Source organism: Semicossyphus pulcher, unplaced genomic scaffold, assembly GCF_022749685.1.
Source record: "Semicossyphus pulcher isolate SPU_LCO1_2020_fin unplaced genomic scaffold, fSemPul1.0.p SCAF_14, whole genome shotgun sequence".
NCBI classification, from domain to species: Eukaryota; Metazoa; Chordata; class Actinopteri; order Labriformes; family Labridae; genus Semicossyphus; species Semicossyphus pulcher.
The window spans coordinates 19235462-19250936 of NW_027211648.1; the positions used below are offsets into that span (position 1 = coordinate 19235462).

The window sequence follows — 15475 nt, forward strand, 5'->3', positions numbered from 1 at the left end:
ACTTTTTGGATACAATACAGTTAAAGAGACTTTGTCACTATGTTGTATATTATGTTTGTGGGACATTTTGCATCTGTCGACACTTTCAATTGGTATCTACAATTCTTTAAGCCAATAACATTTATTTAAACCCATTTTGTGGGTTAAATGTTTGATTTCTTCTAACATCTTGTAATCAAAAAAACTAAATTGGGAACACACACACACACACAGATAGTGACAGTCATATAACAGGATGAATAATATTTCTACTGATTAATGTACGCCCAACAAATGTAAATGATCACTACAGCAGCATGTGGTGCACTGTGTTATAATTGACACTATTTTATATGGATTAGTCTATGCGCTATCATCCAAAGACACATGCTCATTAAAATCCAAGTGGCCCATACGGGGATCGAACCCGCGACCTTGGCGTTATTAGCACCACGCTCTAACCAACTGAGCTAACCGGCCCCATGCATGTGAAGCTGTCAGTCATTGCGCCTCATCGTATCTGAATCCCAAACAAGTACACATCTAAACACAGAGGAACTTTAGGAAGTGGTCGGTCCAATGTGCTTGTTTGTCAGTGGAATAATGATGTCTCCTCAGTGAGGAGCATGTCACTGTCAGAGCTATAATGTGAGCTTTGGCTCATATAAGGCATTTTGAGAATTTTGTGATGAATGGATAAAATATGTATATATTTTTTTGGTGTACTTCCATTATGATGCTGATTTGAAAGGGTTTGTCATTAAGTGACTTCTTAAAGTCGAGCTGTAACGGTATTTCAAGAGTATCTAGCTTCCGTATCGTGACGTATTTCCGAGTGAAACAGGACGTGCAGGCGGGACATATCATTAGAGGGATTTGATTTGATCGTTGCGAAGTGGGCGTAGACAGAAGTTCTCCAAAGCGCAGTAGCTAGCTAACTGACCAAACGTTCTTGGTGCTCTGCGGCTAAATGTTGCAGATTGATTGGTTGAAATTGGTTGGTTCTAGCCTACGTAAGCACACGGGATATTTTTTTTTGATGAAAATGATCAGATTTTGATATAAGAATACAAAGAAATGGATTTTCTGTATTTTTTTTGGCCTATATTGTCAAATAGATGCACAATATTACCGGGGATGTGATCTAAAAGGATTAAAATGACCTTTTTCATTTCACCTCGACTTTAAAACAACTAGAGTGCATTTTAACAATCTGTTACCATAAATACGACAAATATATTGGCCACTATGTTGCCACTCTATGTACTATTAATAACATATATGACAAAGTGAAAAGTCCAGAAAACCATGTTTATCACGTCATTATTAGGAGCAAGATGTGTCAATAACACACGTGTCACAAACACATCATTGACATTTACCATAAAGAAATTACAACATTAATAAAAAATTACATTTACCTGTGGATACAAAAACAAAACACTGTGTCCTTTAAATAATATATAAAACATTTTTTGGTACAGCTCAATTTAACTGTTTCCCACAGACATTTAAGCTAACATCTAGATAACTTTGGAAGTGCGTTGTGTGCTGTACCTGCCCTCCTCCATGCCCAGACAAACACTAGGGGTATCACTGGCCTTCGTTGTGGCGACATGGTTGTTTTCTGGGACCTTCTCGCCATTCTCCTGGGGCTCCTCTGCAGGGATGTAAGCCATGCAGAGGATACGGGACTCTACATTGAAACACTCGGTCACCTTAGGGCTGGAGTGCTGCATGGCCACTATAGAGATCTGGCCCATCTGGTTGGTGCAACTTGCAACCTGAACGAAGACAAAGAGACATTTTTGTTTAGGGATATGTTATTAATTAATTTATCTAGATGATTGTATATATGACTGAACACTTTTGTAAGAGATACTCAGCCTAAAAAAGCACGGTAGAAACCAAACTGGATATACATTACTCAGGAGAAAAAAAACTATGACAATTCAATGTTTTCAATTCAACGGTGTGATAAAAGGCCAAAATTTAAGAGCAAAATCTTATAAATCCAGTACTAATCCCCTAAGAAATTCAATTATGTAAAAAAAAACATTCTAAGACTTTAAAAAAATGTTAGTATTTGTGTTAAACATCTCTCAGCAAATGTTTAAATATTACCTCACCATGAAAATAAACAGCTAGAGGGATGTTTATTTCTTATACAGATCCAAGGTTTTCCCTGATTGTCAAAAGCCCCACATTAGCAGTGATTACTATTGTTATGACAGCCATTGTTTATTTAGAGAAAAACTTAAATACTGAGGCAATAATTTAAAAACCCTGATTATATTTCTCAAGAGGACGTTTTAATGAATAAAAAGTAGAAACTTACCATCTGCTCTGCTTACACATTAGAGAGAAAATCACCTCTATGCCAGAACTAAGAGTCAGAGTCACTTGCTTAAGCCACTCAAAACACTTAACTAGTCCAAAACTCAGATTTCAGAGCCCATGAATGTGTTTCTACAGAACTTTATTTTTACTTAATTATTGTAGGTAACATATAATTAGTTAAATATATGTTAATGCGCTGCTTCTTCTCTGAACAATACAGGAAAAATGTCTCACCCAGACACAGCCGTGGCCCACGACTGGAGTGTCAGCTGTGCTCTCTGTGTTGATGTGGGGCTCTGGATTATGAACAGCACATTCCACCTGCCACAGAACAGGAAGAAGCAAGAGAGTGTAAAAAGAGATAAAGAAAGAGGTCAGCTGAGTACATCAAGTCACCATGTAGGAATTCATAGAGAGAATAACAGAGTCTCCCTTTACGATAAAAACCTCTAGGTCTCAGAAGTTCAGCCCTCAAAGGTACTGTTAGGTTTAAATTAATTAAGTAAAGGCTTCTGTGGACACTTGTATCAGTTATTAAGACAGGTGATAAAGCTAATGCTATGAAATTCCTTACTGGCATCTTAGGAGAACTAAGACATGAGCGGGTCAAGGAGGCACATAAAAACAAACAAAGAATCCGTAGTTGTGTAAAAGCCCCTGCATTTTCCAACAATACAGCTATCACAACACTCCTCTGAACAACTAACATCTGACATGTGTGTGTCTTAGCTCAAAGCCGTGTGGCCCGTACGGGGATCGAACCCGCGACCTTGGCGTTATTAGCACCACGCTCTAACCAACTGAGCTAACCGGCCCCACATACCTTTCAGCCCAGCTAGTTTTTTCCTAGGGTTGCCTGTCACTGGTTCACGTAATCTGACCCCGTTCCGGAAATGTTTACCGGTGTCCAGCCTTAAAAGCTGAACATCTACATACAAGGAATACTTAAGAAGCAACTACTTCAATGTGCTTGTTTCTCAATGTAGTAATAATATCTTCTAAATGGGAGGAAGTCACTGAATACCATGTCTTATGTTATGTCTTACTTGACCCTATCAGAGCAGAGGTGGACAATAAACCAGTGTTAAACCTCCCACATGTCAGATGTATAATGTGGCCGGCTCAGAGAGGGAATTGACAACCTTTGCATTATGAGAACAATTCTGTGAGAAACTGAACTGAGCCGATCTACCCTTTGTACTACGATTACGATCAGGCAACAATGTGGCACACACACACAGATAGTGACAGTCAGATAGCTTGTAGCTCAACAAATGTAAATGATCACAACAGCAGCATGAGGTTATAATTGAGTGCTTTCATCCTGAGACACATACTCATTAAAAACCGTGTGGCCCGTATGGGGATTGAACCTGCGGCCTTGGTGTTATTAGCACCATGCTCTAACCAACTGAGCTAACCGGCCCCGCACCTGTGCACTAATCAGTCAATGCTGGTCATTTAGCGGTCCTCCAGGAAGCGGCGTGACCACGAGATGACCTACAGAAGCTAGCAGGTGACACTACTGGTCGAGAACTGTAATCTTTCTCTAAAAGAAGGCTACAAAAGATGTGAGAAAAGTAACAAAAAGTTGTCTGGAGTTTAGCCCAATAGCATCTCATTATGTCCTATAACTTGTAAGTTGATTGCTTTAAGACTCCTTTGTGATCTGTGTAAGGTTTCAACATCAACAATCAGTTTTAATGGTGATTTATCTGGCAATTATTTCCCCCTTTTTTGATTAATCATAGATTTTTTAAAGCTTAGGAAAACAATAAAAAATGACGGTCACTGTAAGAAAATACTTGCTAGAGAAATGACAGACAACTGCAATGAACAACTAACCTTGGATATTTGTTTGTTTTCCTGCATTTATATGCGCCTTATCTACTGCTTTCATTTAGTTAGTGAGTGAGATATTATTGCATGGACAGTGTGGTCAATGACCCTAACTACAACAATGACCTTTAACTCATTCTGTTCACCTACTCAAAAGCCTGTGGCCAGTACGGGGATCGAACCCGCGACCTTGGCGTTATTAGCACCACGCTCTAACCAACTGAGCTAACCGGCCTCATACAGAATAGGGGCACCAACCTATGTTTAACTGGTCACTTGTCAGTGCTATAATGAGAGCACTGGCTACAAGGATCTATCCATTGGCTTTCACGATAGAAGCACCACACCTGAATCAAGGTCATTTCTTTTGACCAACTTCTACAGGGAACAGGGAAGCGTGTATGTTAAACCAAACCAACTCCTGTCTGTAATTACATTCAAGACATCAATAAAAGCATTTCTCCTCATCAGAAATTGCCTTCACACTTATCTGCATATATTTGATAGTAAGAAAAAAAGTCAGGAAAGAAAAATGTCTCACCTTGAACTCCTGTAGTTTTGACATGACGACAGGCATCTGACGGAGCAAGAGAGGGTGTTTCTGCTTTTTCATGTGATTCCCATCATCCTCTGCAAAGAACCAGCCCTGCAGGTTGTCCTCCTCTGATGTAAAACACAAACACACACAGGATAAGCAATTGATTAAATAATGTAAAGTATGCAGTTATCTGTTTTTAGGAAAATGAGACTAACATTGTAAAACTAAAGTAATAATCTTATTTATTGATACCTTTAAAGTAATCTTGAAGATTTCCATTTAAATAAATGTCTGTTAAGTCACCATCTATCGCTGAATGAGGTAACACAATGGTGATTGAGCCTATGGCCCACTGATGAAAGCCTTTGCATTTGGAGTATTATGGACCAGCGCCCAGTTCTTGACATGTTTTCCATCACCTAGCAGTGGTTAGTCTGCCAGAGAGGGTAGTCGGAGCTAAGAGGCTACAGTTCTGGATACACTTGGTGTGTCCCAAACCGCATACTATCATACTAATCATACTAATCATACTAATCATACTTAATGTGACGGAAAATTGAGTATGTCACGCGTTCTCATCTCATAGTATGCAATTTTGTGTTTGCGAGAAATGCCCGGATGTATACTAGATCAGCCCGGATGTTTGAGTATGAGACGGGAGCTCACTGGTTGTACTCAACCGCCCCAAAATGCATTGCGGCTATTCAGCTTCTACTATGGCGGAGATGGACCGGAGATGGACCGGAGATCAGACCGGACATACGTAACCGATTAAGTCACGTGATACGGAGAAGACGGCTCTGAGTATGTTGGAATGGCATCCTTATAGTCAGGTTAGTAGGCAGTATGCAGTACATACTGCTTGAGTATGTAGTAGGCGGTTTCGGACACAGCATTTGTCTGGATATGTGGCAAGTGTGCTCAATTACCGTTTATCGCCACAGGGACCGCCAAAGACAATGAAACTGAGATCTTTGAGATTACAACTTTAAACATGTTTTGGTACAGCTTTTGTTTTCTCATCATTTTTGTCATAACGTGCAGTTGACCTAACAACAACTAGTAGTCATTTGACAATCAGTCTGACATGTATTTCTTATCTCAAAACCATGTGGCCAGTACGGGGATCGAACCCGCGACCTTGGCGTTATTAGCACCACGCTCTAACCAACTGAGCTAACCGGCCCCACATACTCAGGAATATGCTATTTTTTCCCAGCACTTGTAATGTAATCAGAGTGAGGCAATCAATGGATTGAGGAGATAAATAAATCAAGAAGTCAATAAAGTGAACCCTCATATTGTGTAACTACATGAATACAAAGTTAAAATGGAAAAACAACTGAGGCGGGAAGATTTACAGCCAGGAAGTGTTCAGTTCTGTACCTAGAGCCAGCTTCGCCATCTGCAAGTTACTGATCCAAGACTGCTTGACAGCTGGGCTGAGAGTATTGAACACTGCGCTGAAGTACGTAGGTTTACCCGACCTGCAATAGAGGACAAAAGAAAAACTGTTTTATTTAAAGTACAAATTTCATGCTCAACAGGCATTTGAAAGTAAAGAAAACTTAAACGTTGATATTTGACTAATAAAGACGAGTCGACACTCTAATTAATTAGTGTTTGTCATCATTAAAAGACTGTAATTAAAGAGTCATGAGCTGCGAGATGTGTCGACACTTTAACAACCATATGGGGTCTGAATTGGAACATTTCTCTGAGCACTTCTGTAACTATTACATATTATATACAGACCAATCCGCTGATTAGCAGCTGGTACAGTAAAATACGAGACATGGCAAAAGAGAGGAGATCTGTCTGGTTTGAAAACCAGCCGAGGGGGCTCATGACTGTCTATTCAATGTTGACTGATGAGACAGAATGTGACAGAAATGCGATACACATCAATGTCAGTTATCGCTTCTACCAGCAGCTCTCGTAGAGGATATGTGTGTGTATTTGTTCTATATGTTTTGTGTGTGCGCTTGCGTCTGAAATGCATCCCTCCTGTCACTAGCTGACGGTGGGAGTGTTGTGTTTTGTGTGTTCTGTGATTGAGGGATTAGCAGAGGAATGACAGAGGGCACAGCTGTGTTTCCAAACATACCCGTGGATAATCTCACCAGCTAAGTGCTGCAGGGATGAGGGGTCGAGTGAGGAAGTGAAAGGGAGAGAGAGTATGTGAAAAAGCCAAAACAAGGTGGTCCCTTGGGGGACCACGTGCAGAATATAAGAGTGTGTGTAATAAACGTGTGACATGATTATTTGTGTCCAGTCACAGCTGCAGAGCTGGGCAGCTTTGACTGCAGACTCGAATGCACATTTCCTCCCCTGAGATTCATGCCTCAGATTAGAGCGGGTGGATAAAGTTGTTTATCTAAATATCCAAAACACTCTCTCATACAGCTGAAGGCATGCAGGGTGACTGGGAGGGCAGAAGGAGAAAGCAGGGTAAAAGGGGATAACGACAAACCTACGATAAACAAGTTAAGATGTTAAAATATTGTATGTGCTTTCTTTAAGAGAAATTGGAGGGTATTTATATATGAGTTTAAAAAACCAACTTGTCTTGTTTGCCCGGCAGCTGGAGTTGTATCCGACATCGGTCAGCTGCTCTGATCTCCTCCTCCTTCTTCATTATCAGCCTCTGGAGACCTGATACCCAGTCGTGGGCCACTGTTGGGTTTACATTCTGTACACAAGGACATTGGAGGGATGAAAAATAGGGGGATAGAGAAGGAGGAAGAGAGATATGCAATTACAGCAGACCCCTGAAACATCAGTAATTTTACTTTAAATATTCAAGTTAAAAAATGAAGACCATTCCAAGATCCAGATCTCAACCCAATCTAGCACCTATGGGAGAATTTGGACCGATGTGTTAGACAACACCCTCTACACCAAAAGGTTAAGCTATACTTTGTGGCATGTAATAACTCAGACACCTAATTAAAGGAGCAGTTCGCCCCTTGAAAAAGCTGGTGTTCTCTGTAATCGATAGAAGCAATAATATTTTAAATTGTCGCCATAGCTGTGGAGGAAGTTTTACAAACTGCTCGTGGTTTCGCCCATTCTACATTCCTACAACACCCAGCGTGCACTACGACCCTTTCACATACTCTCTCTGAAAGGAACAGCCCAGCGAGAGACGCTGGAGTTAAATACTACCGTTTTCGCTGCAGGCAATGGCTCAGAGCAGTATAGAATTCAAAACACGACGAGAATATACCGGTTGATCGTCGAAAAAATCTTCAGGTCTGCAGTCTACATTTCAAACCTGACGATTTTGAACGAGACATGACATCGGATGCAGGCGTCCAAGATTGAGGAAGTGTAGTTTAGCAAGCTCCCTGGTCTCCGCCAGATGACGCGTTTCACGTCGTCTGGCGGAGGTTTTCCAGGGCCCATTGGAGGAGCGGATAGCGTCCTCCAAAGGCACAGAGCAAAAATGCATTTTCTTGTTTTACCATAATGGCATTAGCTCCCCATAATAGCATGATAGGACTTAGGTTGAAAGTTGGCGAACTGGCCCTTTAAGAATCTTTATGTTGTTTTTTTCCTCTAATTTGTCTCCTTCCTGTAGTTCCTTTGATACATTTGTAATGTGTATTTTCTTTTTTCGCAATTTCAGGAAGCTTTTTGAATACCAAGGTCGCCGTTTGTTGTGTAATGCATATGTAGTGCATCATACTGGACTGTATGCATTGCAAGGATTATCTTTACAAGACAAATTAATTATAAATTAGGCCTTAAAATATCATTTCTGACTCCATGTTATCCATGAACATTTCAGTATTAATCTATTCTTAGAATACTTCCAGGATCATTTGGGTTATGAAATGTTGTGTTGGCAGTGTACAGCTCACACATCTCAGCCCTGCTTCATTCCTTCCTTTCCCATCATCACATGTCTCTCTGAGAGCCGCTCTGTTACTCTGCCTCCCACTCTGCCTCTGACAGACCTACCAGCACAGCACAAACACAGCCTCGCACACTCATCCTGTGTTCTGCAAAGTAAACCTCCACTCCAACAGCACACACACAGACTCCTGTCTGTGTGTGGCCGAATGATATGACAGGCTTGAATGGTGCAAATCGGGACTTAAGAGACTCCTAGACTCCAAGAGACAAATTATCCACGCTGGCACATTCCACAGCTTAAACATTATATGTCTGCATAACAGCCCAGCCCTTATGAACGTCTGAGGGGAAACAGGATGGATGTGATTTTAAGAGTCCTGAGGTACATTTGTCAATGTCAACTTTTGTCAAGCTTCCAACAATATTACCAGACAGTATAATTATTCCAAGATGTCATATTTAGTTACAATAATATGCAATGCATGTCCTCAGTCATTCACAGCAAGTTAAATGTATGACTTTTTAAGCGTTTTAAATTTGGCTTGACCCTTACAGACACGATACAGTGATGCTTATTGGGACAAAATATGATTTAGTCAATTTAGTTTCACACCACCATCGAAGAGTAGAAATGTTAAAATGATGTTCTTCTAACTCAGAGCTTGAACTGTATAGTACCTGGTAGTTGCCTTTGAGGCTGCCGATCATGCCCGAGATCTGGTTCACCAGGCTGAGGTCATGGATTAGGTTCTGCAGATCTTGGTACAACTGACCGGGGCCCATGTACAGCTTGTCTGCAAAGAAACACACAAAAGAAAACTGTGTCTGAAAACATCAGGATTTTTGCAGCCAAAATAATTTGCAATAGATGTGAATGGGCAGTATGAACGCTGTACTACAGGGAAAAGCGATGAAAAAGGTGACTTATAGCCCTTTTTCAACTCAAAGATTGCAGTGAATACCTATGAAAAAAGTGGTGTCCTTGCGCTAGTCAGAGAGAAACTGTGAGGTACAACGGAAATTAAGCTGAGACATAAAAAGCTAGTGTCTCCAACAGTGCCGTTATAGACAGCTGGATACATAAGCAGCAGTGATTGAAGCCGGTCTGATGAGAGAAGCAGTTAAAATTGGACAAACAGACAGAGATCAATAAAGGCCAATCAGTCAGTTTCCCACGGGGAGTTGTGACAGCTCTGCAAACTTGGCAGTGAATCTCACCAGTGCGCTCGCTTGTAGGTCATTGTGGTCTCGTGTTTTTTTCTGCATGTCAGCCTATATAATCCTTTTGCATTCAAAATATAAAACCTACTGGATATTTGTGATATGATTAAAAGAGCAGTTACTATGTTGTTCTTCTGTATCAACAACGCTTACTTTATGTGTACAAAGCCCTGCAGAACAGAACACAACCACATGGCTCATCAAAGGTCTGGCCGGCCTTCACACACATAAAATCACTAAGATGTTAAGGAAGAACAGCTCGTACAGAGCACATGGGAAATGCATGTCAGTTGGGCAAAGTTGTCCACAGAAGAGTTATCGAGGTCATTCGATCAAATGGGTCATTTAACAAAGACAGGGCCCTTTCAAATTAAAAGCTAACTGCAAACATTTCAGTGCACACTACATCAGGCGTTGAGAGTGTGCATCAGGGAACAAAGAGTTAAACTGCATTAGAGTCTTTGGCACCAAAACGACTCGTTTGCTTTAGCCATTCTGCCTCTCTTCTCCTCCTCCTCCTCGTCTTCTTCCACAATAGTCACACAGAGTCTGTCGGGTGCTTCAACTCCATGGCAACCCCGTCCAGTCCTTCTCCTGAAGGTCTCGTTGACTGGGCGTCCAGGGAAACTTTTCTCCCTGTTTGTGCGTTGCCAAAGTTTGCATTTGTAGGTGGTCTCTTACTCTGAGATGTCTCCCTCTGAGATGCTGCCCACGGACTGAGAAATCCTTACACATGCATGAGCAGCACAGGACACGGCAGGCCTACAGTTGTGTGTATGGGTTTTTGATTGCATTGATCTTTTCATGGTCAGTGAACTCTAATTGTATTTCATTCATGTCACTGGATCGAATAATAGCCACCCTACAGTACATCTAAAGCTAATTTGTGTTTACTTTAATCACTGATAAGAGCAGCCAAGAGTGTGTTGTGCTCTTTTGTTATGTTTTTTGTTCATTTCAAATATCTGCCTTCTCTAATTGTGCTGTATGCAATTTTCATGGCTCATCTGCCTCGGCAAAGGCTGAGACACGGGGGGCTGAATTCAGGTCAAGGCAGAAACGCTGAATAAACTTGCATGCTTGCTTTATGTTGTGCACAACACTTTATTTATAATAGAACTACATGTTTTACAGTCCTAACTGTTAAAGACTTGCTGTGTATTTCCTCCTTTTCCCTCCTGTGTAAAAAGCTGAATCTATAAATATAAATACCATCTTTCTGCTGTATCTTATCTGTGCTTCACAGTTCAAAGGCGAAACGAAGAATAGCATTCTACCATGACTGAACAGGCCGTTCCCACAGAAAAAAAAACAGGCTCTGTGTAACCCATTTCAATCTGGATCCAACTTCTTCAATGGCTCTTTGTGTGCGCGCCAAATGCGACAAGGTTTCAAACAAAACAGGCCCTGGAAGCATCACAGGAATCACACCAGTCATCCCAGCAATTACACACTTCCTAAAAACAAACACACTATCTACAAATTACATACTGACTGCGAGCGGCAGGAGTATGACTTGAAATGACCAGTCTGCATGGAGGTCTGATTGCTGTGCAGTGCGGGGAGGAGATGAACTAAGCAGAGAGACACGCAGAGGGGTGACATCATTCTCTGGAGAGTCTTTTCATTGTCTTCATGCGGGCTGGTCAACAAGCTGCTTTTGGCTGAACACAGTGGACTGAGGAACAATCGTTTCCACTTGTCAAAAGTTCCTGGACATTGCGCACATTTGTATGCTCACACACATTTCCAAAGACACACACAGAGTTGACGTTTGTGAGGGAATAACTAAATCAGAGGGAGTGGACCGAGGGAAGTTATGTCAACTGATACAGTAAGGGAAATAACACAATTCTGCCTTTTTTGAAGCGCTTTTTAAAAGTCATTCATACTCAGAATCAACTTCCACAACGTTTAACTCCACGCACTGCTGTATCTAAGAACAAAAGGGATGGGAGGTACGACTCTTTTAACTCGCTCAAGTTTGTATGAGTCACTCACTAAAGAGTCAGGTTTTCGAGTCACTTGAGTAGCTTATCCGGAGCTTGACTGCCCCACCGGCCCAAGCGCCTATAGAGTATGCGCACTAAAGACTTCCATCGCCCGATTGGCTAAGCTCTGGTTAGCTAGCTAACATTAATGGAGGTTAAATTAAATCGTACAGTACCGAGTTGAAGCGCCAAAGTGGTTGTTTTTCTCACAGGGCGAGCCACTGCGAATTTGAGGCAAGACCATCGTATAAGATGGTCTTGCCTCAAATTCGCAGTTTGCAGTGGCTAGTAGGAGGGGTGAGCCAGTGAACGAGGTTAGTGGAGATGAAGACTTGTGACTACTGAGTCAGTAAAAAGAGACGTTCGTTTCGAACGATTGACTCACAACTCGCACATCATTGCAAAACAATACATGTAGCCCCACATGGCCTTCCTCAGGCCTTTAAGGAGAGGGAACATACACTTGTATCATAACATCAGGTTAAGATGAGGCTGTGATCCTGTGTCAGTTGGAGCCCTAGGAAAACCCTACAGTCAGACCAGACGTTACTCAGGTCTGTCTGTGCCATCTGTTCCTGTAGTGTAGTGAAGTATCAGTGGGGGAGGCTAGCGGTCAGGCAGAGGATGGGTGCAATGGAGAGTGCACCAAATGTGGCTTAGGCGGAGGTAAAGACAGGGTTGAAACATATTAAGGCAGTTGATATTTTCAGCATCAAAAGATAGGAAGGACGCATGTGTGGGTAAATGTAAAGGCCCCATATGGACTATCCATTTCACATGCTGTCACTTGAATAACAACCGCACACAGCAGGAGTCTAATACAACAACATTAGCATTGTCCTCCTTATTTTCACTTACAGTTGTTATTTTTATACTCTGTTCTCAAGGGGTGAAATGTATCCTGGCTATAACTGAACATCTATTAAGCATTCGTGGCAGTGGTACTGTGTGCTGCACCACATAAGAAGACATCACAGGATTTATGACGATTATATAAATGATAATTGTAACACTGTGCCACCTGGCTACAAAAGACTGAACATCATGCAACAGTTTAAGAGCATCAGATTACAGTGAGAGAGAGAGATGATGCTGTGTGTTTCAGTGGGAGTGAATCCAGCCCACAACCAACAGAAAGAGTGAGCCTTTGACCTCTTCTTGAATACAAACAACCTTTGACACAAAAAGGATTATACAGTACCATTACCTCGGCACACACACACACACACACACACACACACACACACACACACACACACACACACACAAAGGGAAATCCAGATCCTAGAATAAAAACTGCAGCGCTGTCACCACAGACTCTTACGCTCTCATTACGCCTCCTGTGTGTCTGATCTGGGGTGTTTTAAAGTGGCTGAGCAGCTGTCTGTGACAGGGGAGAGCCCAGTGGAAAGACTGAAATCATTTGACTCTGCAGCCAGGAGACCGGAGGACTGCGGAAGGAAAAAACACACAAAGAGTTGCTGGACGGTCTCTGCGGGGCCGACACCATTTTAGAAATGTCTGTAAATGTCCAGCAAGTCAAAACTATCTATTTATTCTTTGTACTTATAACAGGAGGCAAGCAATATTGATCCCTAGCTGGAGAGCCTCTTACTTTACTTACTACTCAAGCATACAGTGTTTTAATGAACCCTGAAGATTTCATTGACCTGGTCAGGAAACACTGACCAGCAGCCGTTGGCTCCCATCCCAGAGACTCAAATCCTCGTGGCGTGACACTCTCTACCATCTAAGCTAATTAAACTCTCTTACCTTTTCTAACAGACCTTTTGCCCCTAATTCGTATAAAGAGAAACAGCGGCACAGACAGACGGGCTTATTAGATTAACTGAATGTGACAGGATGCGGTTCATACTTGGCTTGGCGTTGATGACCACCTTCTCTCCAGAATGGGGGGCGGGGTAGTGGCTGCTGTCGGCCATGTCCTCGCTGGATCCAAACTCCAGCACTTCCACAAAGCTCAAAGGCACGCTCCACTTTAGGAGGAACTTCTGGTCGAGCGGGGCGTTTCCATTACCGCTGCCACTGCCGTCCTGAAATCTGGACAGAGCAGAAAGAGATGTGCAAAATACATTTCTGTATGTGAGTATGTCAAAGAAACACAAGATCAGTTTCAGTGGCAGGGGCCTATAGATGACGTGTTTGGAAGATAAGGAGGTAAATGTCACTCATCTAAAAAACCAATATTCTGGGTGAGTGTACTGTAAGTCTCCCAGAGGCAATATGTGGTGACCAACATGTCACGATTACAGGATAGAAGCTGAAATGTCCAGGAACGGGGCTCTCCATCTCTCTTGGCTACAGAGCAAGCCACAGTGGGTACAAATCACTCCAAACCAAGAGGCTCAGTGTGGTCAAAAGTCACTCCAAGGACACCGGCTACATGCTGTGCTTACCGTCTTTCTCTACATTTCATTTTAAAGTAGGTCACTAATTTTAGTGACTTAAACTGATGTGATTTTTACAGGCGGGAAATTCCAGTTGCATTCCTTACAGTAGGCAAAGTGAACGATACAAACAGGAGCACAACATATACAGACGAGAGAAGGAGCAAATTAAAGGGGAGATTAGAGCAGGTCTGGTTTGCGGTCACTCTCACTCACCGTATGTTGGCCGTGGCACACATGAGGACATCGTTGAGCAGGAAGAGGCGTCGCTCTTTGGTTTTGATGATTTCCCCACGTTCGTTATAGACCGTCTCCACCATTTCATCTGAGCGGATCAGGTAGCGGCTGCCGTTACTCAGAAGCTAATCGAAAGGGATGAAAAGTCAGAGTTATACTGCATGAACGTACAGTAGAAGTTAGGATTTCTGGTTAGTTTTTATTTAATTATATCAAGCCTAGAGAAAGAATGTAGACTAGACTACAGTACAACCTTTTAACTCTAGGTATTACGGGTGTTCTGGAGCATATTAGGTCTGGCAAAGACGCTTTGTCACATGTCATTCTGCTCTTCCTTTCCCCATGATTCCTGTCACTCTCTAATGAGAAGAATATAATATGGTTACTAGAGATAAACAATGATTCTGATCAATGAAAGGCCATGACATGTGTAGGGTATCCTGTATACACATGGTTCTACCCAGATGCCAGAGTCGGTTGCCTCAGATAGACAAATAATTACACCTTGGGGTGAGCTGGTGTTAAAAATATGCTATCCAGGCAGGAGAACACTTGTGAAGCCCGGGTGCCTGATGGCCGCCCACACTGGGACAGAGAGAAACGCCGGAGCATATGCTAAAAGAATAAAACATCAGCCAAATATTTCAACAATGACTGAGCATTTAGCACATCATCAACTCTGACTGCTTACTCAATCAGCAATCATGTCTATTGTTTTCAAACCAAGGCAGACCTTGTTGAGGTAGCGTTCGTTCATGGCCTTTGCAATGTGACGGATCTCGCAGCGCTGGTCCGCTTCCCTCTTCTTCTCATTGAGCTTCTCTGCAAGTGTCTCTAGTTCAGTCAGGGCCATCTGCAGAGGCAGGCGGTCTGCATGGCCCACTGGTGTGTTCTTCAGCATGTCCTGATGAGGAGGCACGGAGAGGTCATACAGTCATTTGTTGATTATCCACACTAAGGACCAATCTCTTCCCACTTTTTAACAGTTTAATTAATGGAATAATTAAAGCTTTGCCCGTACAACTCTACACAATCACGTCTAAAGTCATTGATGTATAGCA

At 42.2% G+C, this 15475-nt stretch overlaps 1 protein-coding gene and 5 non-coding genes across 7 annotated transcripts in view; all 6 read right to left on the bottom strand.

The window, feature by feature from the left end:
- The window catches only part of arhgef10 (Rho guanine nucleotide exchange factor (GEF) 10), a 65127-nt gene that overhangs the window by 17034 nt on the left and 32618 nt on the right, over positions 1-15475 (bottom strand). For both annotated transcript variants that reach the window (XM_069661488.1, XM_069661487.1), the window contains 9 exons: positions 15148-15318; positions 14394-14539; positions 13646-13830; positions 9236-9351; positions 7261-7388; positions 6083-6183; positions 4700-4821; positions 2554-2640; positions 1537-1763 (listed from right to left, as the gene is read on the bottom strand). In XM_069661488.1, the coding sequence (XP_069517589.1) occupies positions 1537-1763; positions 2554-2640; positions 4700-4821; positions 6083-6183; positions 7261-7388; positions 9236-9351; positions 13646-13830; positions 14394-14539; positions 15148-15318 (1283 nt within the window). The remainder of the gene's footprint in view (positions 1-1536; positions 1764-2553; positions 2641-4699; positions 4822-6082; positions 6184-7260; positions 7389-9235; positions 9352-13645; positions 13831-14393; positions 14540-15147; positions 15319-15475) is intronic.
- On the bottom strand, positions 386-459 carry trnai-aau (transfer RNA isoleucine (anticodon AAU)). Its single transcript has one exon. It is a non-coding gene; the product is annotated as a tRNA-Ile (tRNA).
- Positions 3061-3134, bottom strand: trnai-aau (transfer RNA isoleucine (anticodon AAU)). Its single transcript has one exon. It is a non-coding gene; the product is annotated as a tRNA-Ile (tRNA).
- On the bottom strand, positions 3672-3745 carry trnai-aau (transfer RNA isoleucine (anticodon AAU)). Its single transcript has one exon. It is a non-coding gene; the product is annotated as a tRNA-Ile (tRNA).
- trnai-aau (transfer RNA isoleucine (anticodon AAU)) lies at positions 4320-4393 on the bottom strand. Its single transcript has one exon. It is a non-coding gene; the product is annotated as a tRNA-Ile (tRNA).
- On the bottom strand, positions 5809-5882 carry trnai-aau (transfer RNA isoleucine (anticodon AAU)). Its single transcript has one exon. It is a non-coding gene; the product is annotated as a tRNA-Ile (tRNA).